The sequence below is a fragment of the Rattus norvegicus genome, chromosome X (genome assembly GCF_021556685.1).
Source record: "Rattus norvegicus strain SHRSP/BbbUtx chromosome X, alternate assembly SHRSP_T2T, whole genome shotgun sequence".
In the NCBI taxonomy this organism is placed as follows: domain Eukaryota; kingdom Metazoa; phylum Chordata; class Mammalia; order Rodentia; family Muridae; genus Rattus; species Rattus norvegicus.
Window position 1 is genome coordinate 105,550,526 of NC_141554.1, and position 14,479 is coordinate 105,565,004.

Consider the following 14,479-nt stretch of genomic DNA (forward strand, 5'->3'; position numbering starts at 1 on the left):
TCGTCTCACTTTTGCTGGTCTGTGTGGGACAATCGTTTGTCAGACAATGCTGGGATAATTGTTTTTCCAGTGGGCACTGGCCATAAGAACATCTATTGTTTGGTTACCTTCTGTGCATCCAACAGAAAAGCCCACCAGAGCAACCAACAGGTCTAAGATAGAAGCATGTTGGTTCATGCAAGTATATATGTGTTGTGCCATTAGGGCTTGTTAATGACAAGAAGATTGAAAAAGAAGCTACATTCCTCATTAGCAAGTAAAATCCTGGAAGCAGACAGCAGTGTTGATAATCTCATGTGATCTCTTTCTCTCTTCCACCTTTATATTGCTGAGGCGTTACCAGGCCTAATATAAAACAACATGGAGGGGGTGGCTTAGCCAATATTACTTTATTCCCCTAAGTGGAAATCAATAAAATACCCAGGACAGTAGCAGACACAAAGAAATCTTCATTTATTTCACATATCAGTAAACACTTCAAATTATAGTTTAGCTTCTCTGAGGTTTACATCAAGTAACAAAATGCAGAGACAGAAAGGCTGGATTGGAGGGGAACCCTATTAATGGGGCACCAAGTGAGAAATTTCACTCAAACATTTCTCTCAATGTAGCTGGAGGCCTACACAACTCCTCAAGAGTCATTCTGGGGGCCAAGGATATCTCAGTTGGTAGAGCTCTTATCTCAACCCAATTCCAGTGCCTAGTACTATATAAATGGTGCTTGCCTAGCCTTGGGTTCAGTCCTCAGCACCAGATAAACCAGATGCAGTAGCACACATCTGCAATCCCAGCACTCAGAAGGCAAAGGCAGAAAAATCGTGAGTTCAAGCTACATCATTCTTAGCTATATAGTAACTTTGAGCCCAGTCTGAGATACATGAGATCCTGCCTCAGTCCCTACAGGAAGGAATCCTATTCTGCACACCCTCCAAAGGGGGTGCCTATGAAGGATTTCTTAAAAGAGAAGTCTTTGCTGAATGGCCACCAGTAAAATACTATTGGGTATTAACTCATTTGGGGAGTAGCTTTCTTCAATAATGGAGCCGCCTTCTTAGACAGGGTTCCTCATTGGAATACAAATATCCCAGCCACTCTCACAGTTAAAGGCATCACAACAGTCATATTACTTTCTGAGAGGTGCTCGTTATTAGTAAGCCATCACATTCTCCGATCAGTACAGATGTGTTCTGACAGAGTTTAGATCAACCCAGGGAAGCTCAGCAATACCTCAAACAAATGAGCAGAGCTAGAAATTCAGAGCCTGAGTGAAGTACTTGGAGGTTAGTTCAGTTGACTAGGATGAGGATAAATGAAAATCAGTGTCTAGTGCTGGTATCCAAACATAGCAGTCAATGACAAAGAAGTAAAACCTATTTGCAGGTCACTCTTTCTTTCAACAGGCTTACTAGAAGAGTCAAGAAAATGATCCTGTGTGTACTCACACACAGGAATCTCACCAACTCCTTCAATTTCACAGTTGCTCTTGTCAACCCCAAACCCACCCTATAATGAGAAGAAGAAGAAGAAGAAGAAGAAGAAGAAGAAGAAGAAGAAGAAGAAGAAGAAGAAGAAGAAGAAGAAGAAGAAGAAGAAGAAGAAGGAGAAGAAGGAGAAGAAGGAGAAAAAGAAGAAGAATCAGACAATACTTTGCCTTGTGTCAGGCTCACAGGATGTCTCTGAGTTCTCAACCCTTTCCCGATGGTGTCTGCGGCAGCAGATACAATGGAGGTAGTCTACTACGTTATGGGTGAAGAGTGAGCGCAATGGGTGCAAGTACTGGAAAAAGAGGAGCATGAATCCAATGGAAATCAGGTAAGCAATAATAAGCTGAATAGCCATCAAGGAATGGGAGTAATTCAGTAACACCTTGACTCCAAAGTACTTAAAAACCAACACCATGATCACATTCTCTACCAACCTCACACTGTAGTGCAGTCCCATATGTCCCCAGTTCTGACCTTTGTCAACAAGGTCTCTGTCTGCCAACTTCAACTGCATGGCTGACCAGCAAGAGAAGTTGATGCCAGCATAGAGGATGGTAACAGAAATCAGTACCACCAGCGTGCCAACTCGGCTGAAATTTTTCTCAATATTGTTTGGCATTTGGGCACCACTCCTCCAGAACTTAACCCAGGGCTCAAAGAGGATGATCAAGAAGTTGAGCACTAAGAAGGGCACAGCTTTCAACTTCAAGGTGGCCGAGAAGAGCACCAGAATCATGAGGCGGGAAGTGATCTCCAATGTCCTCCAGATGGTGATACAAAGGACTTCCACTGGACCAAGTCGAATCTTGTAGTCATCATACTTGATCTGGATAGCCAACATATTGCAGAGGGTAGCCCCATAGGTGACAGATATCAGGGAAAAAAACATTAACACAGCTGCAAAATAAGGAAAGAAACGAAGGAGCGGTAAGTTGATGTTTGCAGTGAAGACTATACTCAGAACCAAAGGTCCAAAGTTGATGGACAGGGCTTGGGGCATTCCTTAATTAGAGAGAGACCTATAGATGTCCACAGCCATGTACACAAACAGCATGCACCCAAATAAGCATCATTACAAAGACTAGCAGATATAGAAAAGGATGTTCAATATCACAGATCATTAGAAAAATGAAAATGTAAATCACAGTGAAAGCTGGTGGTAGAGTTCAGTGATAGTGCCCTTGCTAGCATGCAAAGAATGACCACAGTAAGATACTACCTAGTGCCTGTTAGGGTGGCCACGATTTAGGGGGGAAAAATACCTAACAAAGATATGGAGAAAATTGAACTGTTTTACATAGTTGGAATATACATCGATATTGGCACTGTGAAAAACAGCATGAAAATAATTAAAAACAGAACTAGAAATTCCACTACTGGGCACATGCCCAAGGGAAAGACAATCAGTGTCTCAAAGAATGCTGTTATGTTGTCCACAGCATCGAGATACAGAATAGCTAGTACATGGAAACAATCTATATGTCTATTGATGGGGACATGTGTAAAGAAAAGGCTATGCATACGCTGTGGGATTTACTCCACAATAATATGAAGGAAATTGTATCATTGCAATAAAAATGGATGAATATCGAGGACTTCATGCTGAGTGAAATGAGCAAGACTCAGAAATAAAAATAATGTATTACCCCATTTATAAGTGGAATGTCAGAAATGAGCTAGAGTCAAAGAAACAGAATAGTGCAATGGTTCCCAGAGGCTTGGGCTAGGGAACATGAGGATGTTTTTGCCAAAGAGAACCAAGTTTCTGTTACAAAATGATTACATTTGGGAGCTCTAATGTACAGCTTGGTGTTCTATTTCACACTTGAAATTTTCTGGAAGAGTTTGCAAACACAAATAGTAATTATATGAAGTGATATTCATGTATCAAAACTTCTCACTCTACACCGGAAATCTATGCAATCAAACAAAATATCACACACAGAAAGAACATAGAACAAACAAACCAAAACCTCTTCTATGATGTTGATGGGGTTTTGAATCAGTTTCTTTTAAATTCTTTGGGCGGGTTACATGGCAAAGGTCTTACTGAGCAGAAAGAAAGCCACAGATTCAAGCTCAGTACTACAAAAGTAAGCAAATAAAACTAGTAGAATTATCCTTTTATGCCTTCCTGTTTTTCTGTTTCTGATTTAGAAATTTTGGGTGAACATACAATGCAAGAATTTACTCACAGAAATACACAAAATAAACTTTTCAAAATGAATAAGTCTTCCATCTAATACTGAGAAGTCACTGACATGGGAAGGGCACACAAAAGGCAGACCTAACTGATAGAACGGCATTCTAAGGACAGTGAGAAAGGAAAAATACACTGAAACTATCTGGGAGACATAGGAGGTTTTTTTCCTCTTCCTTCGCTTCCTCTTCCTCCTCTGTTGCTTCTTTTTGAAACAGGATTTCACTGTGTTGTAGCCCTGGCTGGACTGGAACTTGCAATATAGACCAAGCTGTACTCGAACTCACAGAAATCCTGTCTCTGCTTCTTAAGTGCTGGGCCACCTAGAAACTGCCATTTGCAGCTGAAGTCTAATCTTTGGAAGAAGAAGCCTATCTTCTAGAGTGATTCACTCTAGTCACATATGCCCAAAAACTGTAGTTGAAATCTCATGAAGGCAGAAGGGACCATAACTATTTTGCTCTACCCTTACAAGCTGACATACACTGTCTGAAATGTAGTACGTGATAAAGGTTTGTGGAATGATGAAGACTTCTGAGTTGTCAGAGGCAAAATAAATGCTTAGGATTCAAAATCCTCCTTGGGGAGGATTTACATAACTTCTGCATCTACCATTGTATCTTTTGTAAAATGAGAATGATAACCTCATAGATAGTTGTTTTTGAAGACTGAATGAATAATTCCATGTACAAGAATTGGAGAAGTGTGTGTAACTTCTGTCTTCTACTTCCTGCACTCCTCCTTCCCCCTTCCCCAAAACCATGACTAGAGAATTGCAAAGTCGTTGCTCTTGCCTCTCTAAACTACTCTTCTCCTATTGTCAGCATCCAACACAGAATTTATTATTCATATAAAACCCCCATACCTAAGTAATTTAATTCAATCCAAACTCAGTGAGTTTTTTCTTTTGTGGTTATTGTTTAAGATTGGGGAAATAAATGGAGGTTGGAGAGATGACTCAGCAGTTAAGAACACTTACTATTTGGAAAAAGACTTGAGTCCTCTCCCTTATTAACTTCATTGGGCAGCTCATAATTACCTGTAACTAACCCTAGGCTCATCTGATACCTCTGTCTCTAGCCTCTGAAGACACCCGAACTCTGGCACACATACTCCCCCACACAGACACATACATATACACATACAGATAATTTTTAAAATATAAAATTAAAGCTTAACAGCTGGATAGGTGGCTTAGCAAGTAAGTATTCTTGCTACTCTTATAGAGGACCTAGGTTCAGTTCCTATAAGGTGGCTCATAACCACCTGTAACTACAGTTCCAGGAAATCTGATGCCCTTTTCTTGCCTTCCCAGGCATCAGGCATGCAAGTGATACACATACACATGTGTGAACAAACTCGTACACATAAAATTTTAAAAAATTAAAAGATGTGGTAGTTGGCAAACTGATCTTGGAAATCAATCTATTTAGAAAATTGGTATGAAAAACCTGTAAGAAAGGCAAAAAAAAGACCTGGGATTAGACAGGTGTCCAAGAATCAATGGGGGTGACCTTAGCTCTGATTCACTATAATGGGGACATGGAACCTGAAGAGGCCACCTCTTATACCCAGGCAGGAACCCTAGTGGATCAATAAAGACACCAACCCACTTACAAAACTTTCAACCCAAAATTTATCCTGTCTACAAGAAATGGAGGCATGGGGGATGGAGTAGAGACTGAGAGAATGGCCAGCCAATAATGAGCCTAACTTGAGATCCATCCCATGGGCAAGCACCAATCCCTGACCCTATTAATGACACTCTGTTATACTTGCAGACAGGAGAATGTTGTCCTCTGAGGTTCCACCCAGCAGCTGACTCAGACAGATGCAGACACCCACAGCCAAACAGTGGCTGGAGCTTGGGGACTCTTATGGAAGAATAGGAGGAAGGATTGTGTGCAATAAAGGAGATAGGAACTCCACAGGAAGACCAACAGAGTCAATTAACCTGGACCCTTAGGCCTCTCAGAGTCTGAACCACCAACTGAAGAACATACCTGGTCTGGTCCCAGGCCCCCCTGCACATATGGAGCAGATGTGCAGCTTGGTCTTCATGTAGGTTCTGAACAGCTGGGGTAGGAGCTATCCCAAAATCTATTGCCTGTCTGTGGGATATGTTCTTCTAGCTGGGCTGCCTTGTCTGTCCTCAGTGGGAGAGGAAGCGCCTAGCCTCACAGAGACTTGAAGTGCGGGGGAAGTGGGGGGAGGTACCCAGGGCAGCTCACCCACCCAGATAGAAGGGAGGGAGAATGGGGAAGGACTGTGGGAGGGGGTGCCCTGGAGAAGGGCAGTAAAGTGAATAAGTAAAAAAAAAATTAAATTAAAATTTTAAAAAAGAGAATACATTCAAAATGGCAAAAAAGGCAAGAACTATGAACAATGAATATTTTAATGCATAAAAAATGAGTATTTCAAATGTGATGAGTGTGTGTGAGTGTGTGAGTGTTGTGAGTGTTGTGTGTGTGTGTGTGTGTGTGTGTGTGTGTTGTGTTCCCTGTAATATTAGTAATTAACCCAAGGCCTTCAACATGCCAGGCAGGCACTGTTCAATTGAGCTACATCTGCAATATGTAAACATAGTAAATTGGTGTCTAGAAGCTTATATACTGAATGGATAACAGAAATTACTTTTGGTGAATTCTCTTTTCTATTTTATATCTATTTTATGAGGTCTAACTTTTATAATTTAAAAATAAAACAAAAATAGTAGTGCATTAAGATGGTAAGGCCTTCTTGTATATGTTGCTAGATAGTTTTCCAACCCTCGAAATTCTCAGAAAGAAAAGCAACATTTCCAATGTTCTTCTCAAATTACTGTCAAGCGTACATTTGCAAAAAGCTTCAGAAGCGAACAGAACTTCATAAAGGATTGCTAACGGAGCAAAGGGGATAGAGTTGCCTCCTTTCCACTCATTTGAGACAGGACTTTGCCAAACAAGGCCAGAACCTTCTACTTCTAAAGTAATGGGCCAAACTGTACCCACATCTGAAGCTGCATTTGCCCAACCAGATGAGGCAAACCCGGGCTGGTAAAATCCATTAACAAGATTTGATCTTGACCTTAACAGTCCTGACTCACATTGCATCCTGTGCTGGAGGTCTTATTCATGTAGAGATTCATCTTTTTATGATTAGGAATTTTTGTCAGTGGCTGCTTTGTAACTTCCTCCAGAGATAATCAAGAAAGGTCAGTCCTTGGACCAGGCCTGATTGACCTGTACCATCCTCCATACCTTTTCTGTCTCTTTATTACCATGGGAAGAAATTATTACATCTGTGGTTCTTTAATGAAACTATGGTGCTTTTTAACAAATGCTGATTCCTGGCCTCCCCACACACTCTGTGATCAATTTGGGTCTGAGGAGGGAAGGAAATTTTTCAAAAAGAACCTTCCAAGTCAGGTATGCCAGGTCTTATCTATACTCCCAGCATTTGGAAAGCTCAGCAGGAGGGTTACTATTAGTTAGACGTCAGCCTGGGCCATATAATGGAACATAGCCTGGGATAAAAAGTAAGATCTCATCACAACAACAAAAAAGAAAAAGAACCTTCACACATGATGTGACATGCAGACATATTTGAGAACCTTTACTCTAAAGGTGGTCATCTCTAAGCAAGTAAACAACTAGCAACACTGTGACAAGGGAAATTTTTCTTTCCATTTGTTTCTGACTGCTACTGTGGCAAGTGGGTGCGTTTGTAAAAATTTTAATTTAGATACAGCTTATCCCAGTCTAAAAATTCTAGCAGGTCTGCAATGTCTGCCTCCATAAGTTCCAGAGCTGCTGAAGAGAACTATTTGTGATGATGAAAGTATTCTAAACCTCTACCATCCCAAACCAATAAGTTATTAACCAGACATAGTTACTGAGCATTTGAAATATGAACATCACTACTGACAAAATGTGCTTTAACGTAGGGTTTTTTTTTTTTCTTTAAATTGCACATGAGGCTCGTAGCCAGTACATTGGACATTTCAGGCTTAGACTTCTTACACTCTTGGTTTAAACAGAGCCCTCCCTTCTCTTGACCCCACTCACCTCTACCAAGGGGGACTTCTGCAGAGATCAGGGTCACATATAGCTGATAGGTTAGCTGGGGCACTGAGCCCAGGAAGGCTTGAATCTGAGACATACGTTTGTAGGCATTGCGGTGCATAGCCAGGGTCCGGATGGAGTGGCCCACCTCCCATTCTATCAGCACTTCTTGGCCATCTATTAGCATCTTCTTTCGGGTGAGGCTGACATATGGCTCTTCCTGCCCCTCTTTCTTCCACAGTGTAAGGTACTTAATCATGGCCTCCAAACATCTGCAGGAGCAAAGCATCATGGGAACTTAGCTAAAATTGTCCCAAGAAAGTAAGGTGTCATAAAGAAAAAATCTAGGGGAGGCAGTATTATTATTAATTTTTTGGCATTTTCTTTCTTCTGTTCATTACACAAGAAACAAAGGGTTGGCCATACCTTGTATAGGTCACTTGGGTCTATGTTCTCTCTCTCTCTCTCTCTCTCTCTCTCTCTCTCTCTCTCTCTCTCTCTCTCTCTCTCTCTCTCTCTGGCCTAAGAACACCACTTCAGAAATGCTTTGTAGTCAAGGAATTGTTTTATCTCCTCAAAAATGCCTGTGGTTTTTGAAATGTGCCTCAAATACAATGGTATTAAGAAATACTATGTTCAGAGAGAAAGATGAGGGCTCCAAAAGGCCCTGGATTTCACAACACCTTAAATTCCTAAATTCAAACATTCTTTAATAAATGCATTCAGCTTCATAATTGAGATTCTTGGGTTCTGTTTTTTCAAGAAAACATCTCTTTTTTTTGTTTGTATACCTCTTGTTGGGGGAGAGATCCCTTTTAAACCTGATTCTTCATGAAGTAAATAACCTTACCAGAACCTATTACCCTTGAAATCTTGTTGAGAGTTGATTTCCTGCTGTGGCCCTCCCACACCTCCCCAATCAAAATCAAAAGTCTCTGGCAGTTCTCATGTGGCAAACAGAAGAAAAAAAAAGCAACTAGTACATGCTGTTTCGTTACACCTGAGTTATTGCCCCCCCCACACATCCTGAAAAGGATGGAAACTTAACCATTTTTGACAAGAATATTTGTAGTAGAAATTAAGAAAGTGTCTCCAATAAATTGAGGGCACAGGCTCTAGTTATCCATTATGTGTGTGTGTATGTATGTATGTATGTATGTATGTATGTATGTATAGAAGAAATTTCCACTTTCATGCATATGGCGTGTGTATGTGTTTGTGTGTGTATAGTGAGGCATACATGTGCCACAGTTTGTGTGTGTAGAGATCAAAGGACAGCCTTGGGTATTGGTCCTTGCCTTTCCTCTTGTTTAAGGTAATTCTCTTTGTGTTCACCAGGCTAGCTGGCCCACAAGCTTCTGGGGATTTTCTTTCTTTCCCTCCCATCGCACTGTAGGAGTACTGGGAATAGATGTCCATTTGTACATGGGTTCTAGAGACTTAAACTCAAATCTTCCTGTGTGCACAGCAAGCACTTTATCCACTGAGCCATCTTCCCAGCCCTGAAAATTCCACTTTCTATAGACAAACCTGGGTGAGAAAAAGGAAGGAAAGAAAATAAATTGCAATTTTCACTACTTAGGAGAAAATGTCTAAGTACAATCTATACCATCCATACTATTGCTTAGAAACTATGGGGGCAGTGGCATGAAGTCTTCTGCCTGTCTAACATGGGACTATTTGCTAGTTTACATAAGGGTGTGCTGCTTACTCCTAAGCTGCAGCAAACCAGAGTACATAGATTTCCAGAAGCATGTTTGCATTTCATGTAAGACAGCCATGCCTTGAACCAGGAATGGGCCTTGAAAATAGGTGTATAAATAGTATAATTTCTGAATTTACAATTATTCTTCTGAAGAACTACAGGCAACTAGTGGTTACTGAGGGTCAGCCTTAAACATGTATACATATGAATAACACTAAATGAACTCAATGAGTGTTTATATATATTTATATATTATATTACTATATTATTATACCATATTTTATTACACTATTATATATGTATATATACATATATATATATAATACTTAGAGTCAGGAAAGCATGAATTTGAAAGGGAGTAGGAAAACATGGAAGGAGTTGGAGGGAAGAGTGGTGGAAATGATATATACAGTATGTATATAGGAAGGTCTCAAAAGTATATAAAAATTTTCAATACAATCAATTACTCTTCCTGCTGTGGGATTAGTGTAACTGGGGTTTTAATGCTGCTCAATCCATGGGCAGTATAAGCTGAATGGCAAATTTGAAAAACAGTGAACAATGCTCTATATAGAGCAAAGTGAAAGACAGCTTAGAAGCCCACAAACAATGACAGAAAAAGGAAGTAAAAACCGAGGGCCGAGGGCTAGCTGCGTGCATCCTCTTCAGCTGCTATTTTGGTTTACTGCATTTTGAAAAGGACCAGAAATTTTTTTTCCTGAGTCTGTAGTAACATCTTGAAATTCCAGGGTTTCAAGTTAAAGATAAAGTTTTCCTTTAATAGCTGACTTCAAAAACTTTGAACAGGAAAGTAACATTAGATCAAGTTACATCTGACCATATTAGTCACATCTACACATTAGTTACATAGAATGTCTCAGTGTATTCTCTCTCTCTCTCTCTCTCTCTCTCTCTCTCTCTCTCTCTCTCTCTTTCCTTTAGTAAGTTGCCAAATTTTAAATCATGAAATATCGCATAAAACTTTGTCTTTGGAACTAACTTCTCCTCAAAATTATATCTGTCAATACCGAGTCTGGATTCCAACATAGAAACATTGGATTAAAGTTTTAAAGTGGTTGCCTCCTAGACAGGCACATTCCAGATTCCAGTTTGGCATGATATTCCATTTCTTTAACACTGAGGCTCTGTTTCCATTTCTCTCACATGTGAGACTATTTTCTAAGACTTGCCCTACTTCATTCATTTATAGCATACATATAGCCCCTGTGAGCAGTTGGATTTGGAACGCAGAGTCTAGTCTAACCCATTTATTTTACAGATGAGGGAACCGAGGCTCAAGGCATCTTTAAGAGTTGCCACTGAGGCCATACGTCGAGTGAATAACAGAAGGAGGACCAAACTTAGAGCTCCTAATTCAAGCCACTGCCTTGTAAAGATAGCCTGCATTTTCTGTGATGGAACATAACCAGTTCCTCCTTGTTTAAAACAATATGGATAAACATTTTACAGATTTATGGAAATACAACTGACAGATATATTCACAAATAATACATTTCATTAATAGGGTTCCATTCTTAATACCTTTCAGATGTTTAAGATCTCTGATGAGCTATCTTCCTATTGTGATTACAACATCAACACTGTGACCCACATTCCTCGGCTGACTACAGATGTTTGTCTCTCTTACAGTCATGACAAACTTGATCCATTCCTCCCTCCTGACCTCATAACTTATGCAATTATTTCTCTATAATGAAACCCCATAGCATCTAGATGAGTCTGTGGGTCTAGATGCCTGTCTCCCTACAATTAAGAACGTTCTCATCTTGCTCGAAGCAATCTGAATGGAAATACCTAATACTAGCGCTCTTTATTAATGACTCCAGACAGAGGTGTACTGCCTTCTTTTGGTCCTTCCAATCTGTGTATATTTGCTGCAAAAATGTAACAAAAAATAAGCAAGAAACTGATCTACCAATAGCAAAAACTGAACTTCATTGAGTTGTAGTACGAGCTTGCTACCTCCTATTACATAAAGTACTTTCCAGATGTCAACTAACTCTAGAAATTTTGAAAATGGCCAAAGAAGTCCGAGGTGTTAAAACTGACTGTCAGAATGAATGAAGGCAGGAGTACATTTTTATTCACTCATTAAACATCTAAATAGGAGAATTCAAATTATAGACTCTGGAGGCTAGGATTATAGCTCAATGAAGCAGCACTTACTTAGCCTGCCCACTACCTTGGGTTTCATCCAAGTAAAGTGAAAAAAAATCACTCAGTAGCTGTAGCTTGAGAGCACAAAGTGACCATATTTGTTGTCCCATACCTGTTTTCACAACACAAGTGAAATTAGATAATTCTTTCAGTAAGAATTATCTAATAAAGACTTATTGGTGATAGCACTTATGGTCTTTGAATACATAGCTATGCCACAAAGTTACTATGGCAATACCCATGCTTTCAGATAAGGTTTGGGGACTGGAGCCAGGGAAATAGAGCAAGGAGGAATGGAAGAATTGTTTAGATTAGAAGCACACTATCAGTTGTGTAAACATTATCCTCATCCTCCACTGTACCTGTTTGAAGGAGGTTGGTTGGGGAGAGATTTAAAAATGCTCACCTGATAACAGGTCCCAAGAGGATTAGATGCATAAATAATGATAGTGGTCTATCTTTGGCCAGGTCTCTGTGGACAAAAATGAGGGTCAACTGAACCATGATGGATGAAAACATAAAAAAGGAAAAGGTGTATGTCATCCAGAAGGTCTCGTTGTTCTTTCGGTAAATTCGAACCATATACAAGGCAGATGCAGCCTCCCCGCAGTACAAGAAGGTGGAGAAGAGGATACTAAATGGAAAGGTAAAACGTGGGTTAGGCCCACGGATGACATCTTCCAGAGATGCGATAGGAACCACATTTGGCTCCTCAGGAATTTCATAAACTCTGTCCATTGTGGAGACTCTCTTATCGTCTGGAGTTCAGAGTTCTTCGCCATCCATCCCTAGAAGAGCCCTCCCCCCTCGTAGCCACTGGTGTCCAAGTCAGGTGAACCGTGGCTAGTCGAGTCCCTGAATGAAGATCAACAAGTCAGAACAGGAGACACCTTGATTCCAGACTTAACTCAAGAGTCTGGAATGGAGAGTCCAGGGGGATCTCTTTGAACTTCACTCTTGATCGGCCCTGGAATGCAATCTTCAACATATGTGCTGAAAAACTTGGACAAGCACTCCAGCACTGAGTCTGGTGTCCAATTCCAGGCGTGTGAAAAGGCAAGGAACAGCTGTTTCCGCCGAGCCTCCTTTCATAGCCCCCCAGGCAGGGGAGTAGCTACTTTGAGGAGGTACATCACATCCTCAGCCGCTTCTCCTTAGGGATTCTCATCCGTGTATCCTTTCCAGTCAGCAGAGAACTGAGCCGAGGTAGAAGAGGGAGCACAGCCTGAGTGTCCTGTCAAAGATTCAGTTCAGTACCTAGGTTTTCATCCAACCTGCTGCTAGGTTGTGCCTATAAGTTAGCCTGCTCACGGGCTCAGCAGAGCTCTCTCAGGACCTGTACGGAGGCAAATGTTCTCAAGTAGGTTCTCCAAGCCCCGCCCCTAAGACCGCCTGGCTGGGGGCCAAAGTAATGCCACCACTGTCCCCAACGATGTCTCCTCGGAAAGAAGCGGAGGAGTGCAGTGCGTGGTACCCGATAGAAGAGGCTGGAGGGGTGTCTTCACGGAGACACTTTGCTACAAAAGTCACAGTTTGAGAAGTGTGGCAGGTTCTGGGCTTTGGTAACTATGGCACCTGGATGACTTGGGTGGGGTGGTGGTGGCGTTGGCTGGGAGAGAGAGCTGGATAAAACAAAATAAGCCAGAGTTCCAAGATGAATAGCCAAAGGATGCTCCAGGTAGCGAGGCGCAACACGAAAGGACCCTGCACCAGTCTTTAGCAGTATTTCTCACCATGACTCCGGGATTCAGGAGGGAGCCACAGCTTTTCCTCTTCTCCCGGAGCAGCAGCATGCACCCACTTCTACCCCGCCCTCCACAGCTAGCTAAAGTAGCTCGCTCCCACACTCGCTCAACCCACGCAGTTAGGCAGGTGTGTCTCCCTTGGCCGCAGGGTTGAACCTCCCCAGGTCCTATTGCCCTCCAGATAATATCAGAAAAGCGGGAACCTAAGTAGGAATTGGGTCAGAGGTTTCCCATTCAGGTAAGTCTGTATGCAGCAAAGGGAAGATTGAATCAGATAGAGATCAAAACTCAGAGCCAGCCTACAGACGCGGAAAGCACATAAATGCCTTGATTTCTGCTCTTACAAAAAGAGGCCAGGGCAGAAGCTTTAGAAGAAACTTTGGTTAAAAGGCTCTGAAACGGTGCCAAATTCTGAAGTGCCAAGAGGGCTGTTAATAACCATCCATGGGAGAGGGGTCTTAAAGAGCGTTTAAAATTGCCTCCGTTTTTAAGGGCAATCCTCCCCCATCTCACCGAGCTTTTGTTTTCATGCTTCGTTTGCATAATCCTAAACCTCAAAGAAAAAAGAAAAACATCTGCCTCGGGGTAATAGAAATGTAGCAGACCCTGTGTCAGCAAAAGGAATCTATGGGAGGGAGTGGCCAGAGAGCAGCCACAAAAAAAAAAAAAAAAAAAAAAAAAGCCTCAAGATAGACTTGGTCTTTGTCATTTACTGTCTTTGTCAGTCTGTATGCCTGTGTTTGTCTACAGACGTTTCCTCAATTCTCCTTTCTACAGGGCAGACTGGAGGACAGATTCCACTCGGAAAGTTGTCTCCTGAGGTACAGCTGCCCCTGGTCTAGCAGCTGGTCTGGAGTCTCATACTTCCTCTTGTGTGCCCTCTCTAAGGAGATGATACTAGCGAGAACAACTTCTTTAAAAAATGTTGATGGTTTCGAAGGTTTAACTGGAGGATGGGTGCTCTGTCTGGCAGTACACAGTACATAATCTCTTTGGGCTGCTTTCTTTCTTTTTATTGGTTTGGAGGGAGGTTGTGGTTTTGTCTGTTTTTCCGAGATAAGGTCTCACTCTGTATCAGGCTGGCCTCAGACTCACAGACATCCACCTGCCTCTCTGCCTTCCAA

The 14,479-nt window shown here is 41.5% G+C and overlaps 1 protein-coding gene across 1 annotated transcript; it reads right to left on the reverse strand.

The window, feature by feature from the left end:
- Positions 1–431: 431 nt before the first annotated feature.
- Positions 432–13,493, reverse strand: Xkrx (XK related, X-linked). The gene is given in 3 exon segments (NM_001012230.2): positions 432–2,381; positions 7,731–7,999; positions 12,017–13,493. Coding segments are annotated over 3 exon segments (1,347 nt in total). The 5' UTR covers positions 12,349–13,493; the 3' UTR covers positions 432–1,635.
- Positions 13,494–14,479: the final 986 nt, after the last annotated feature.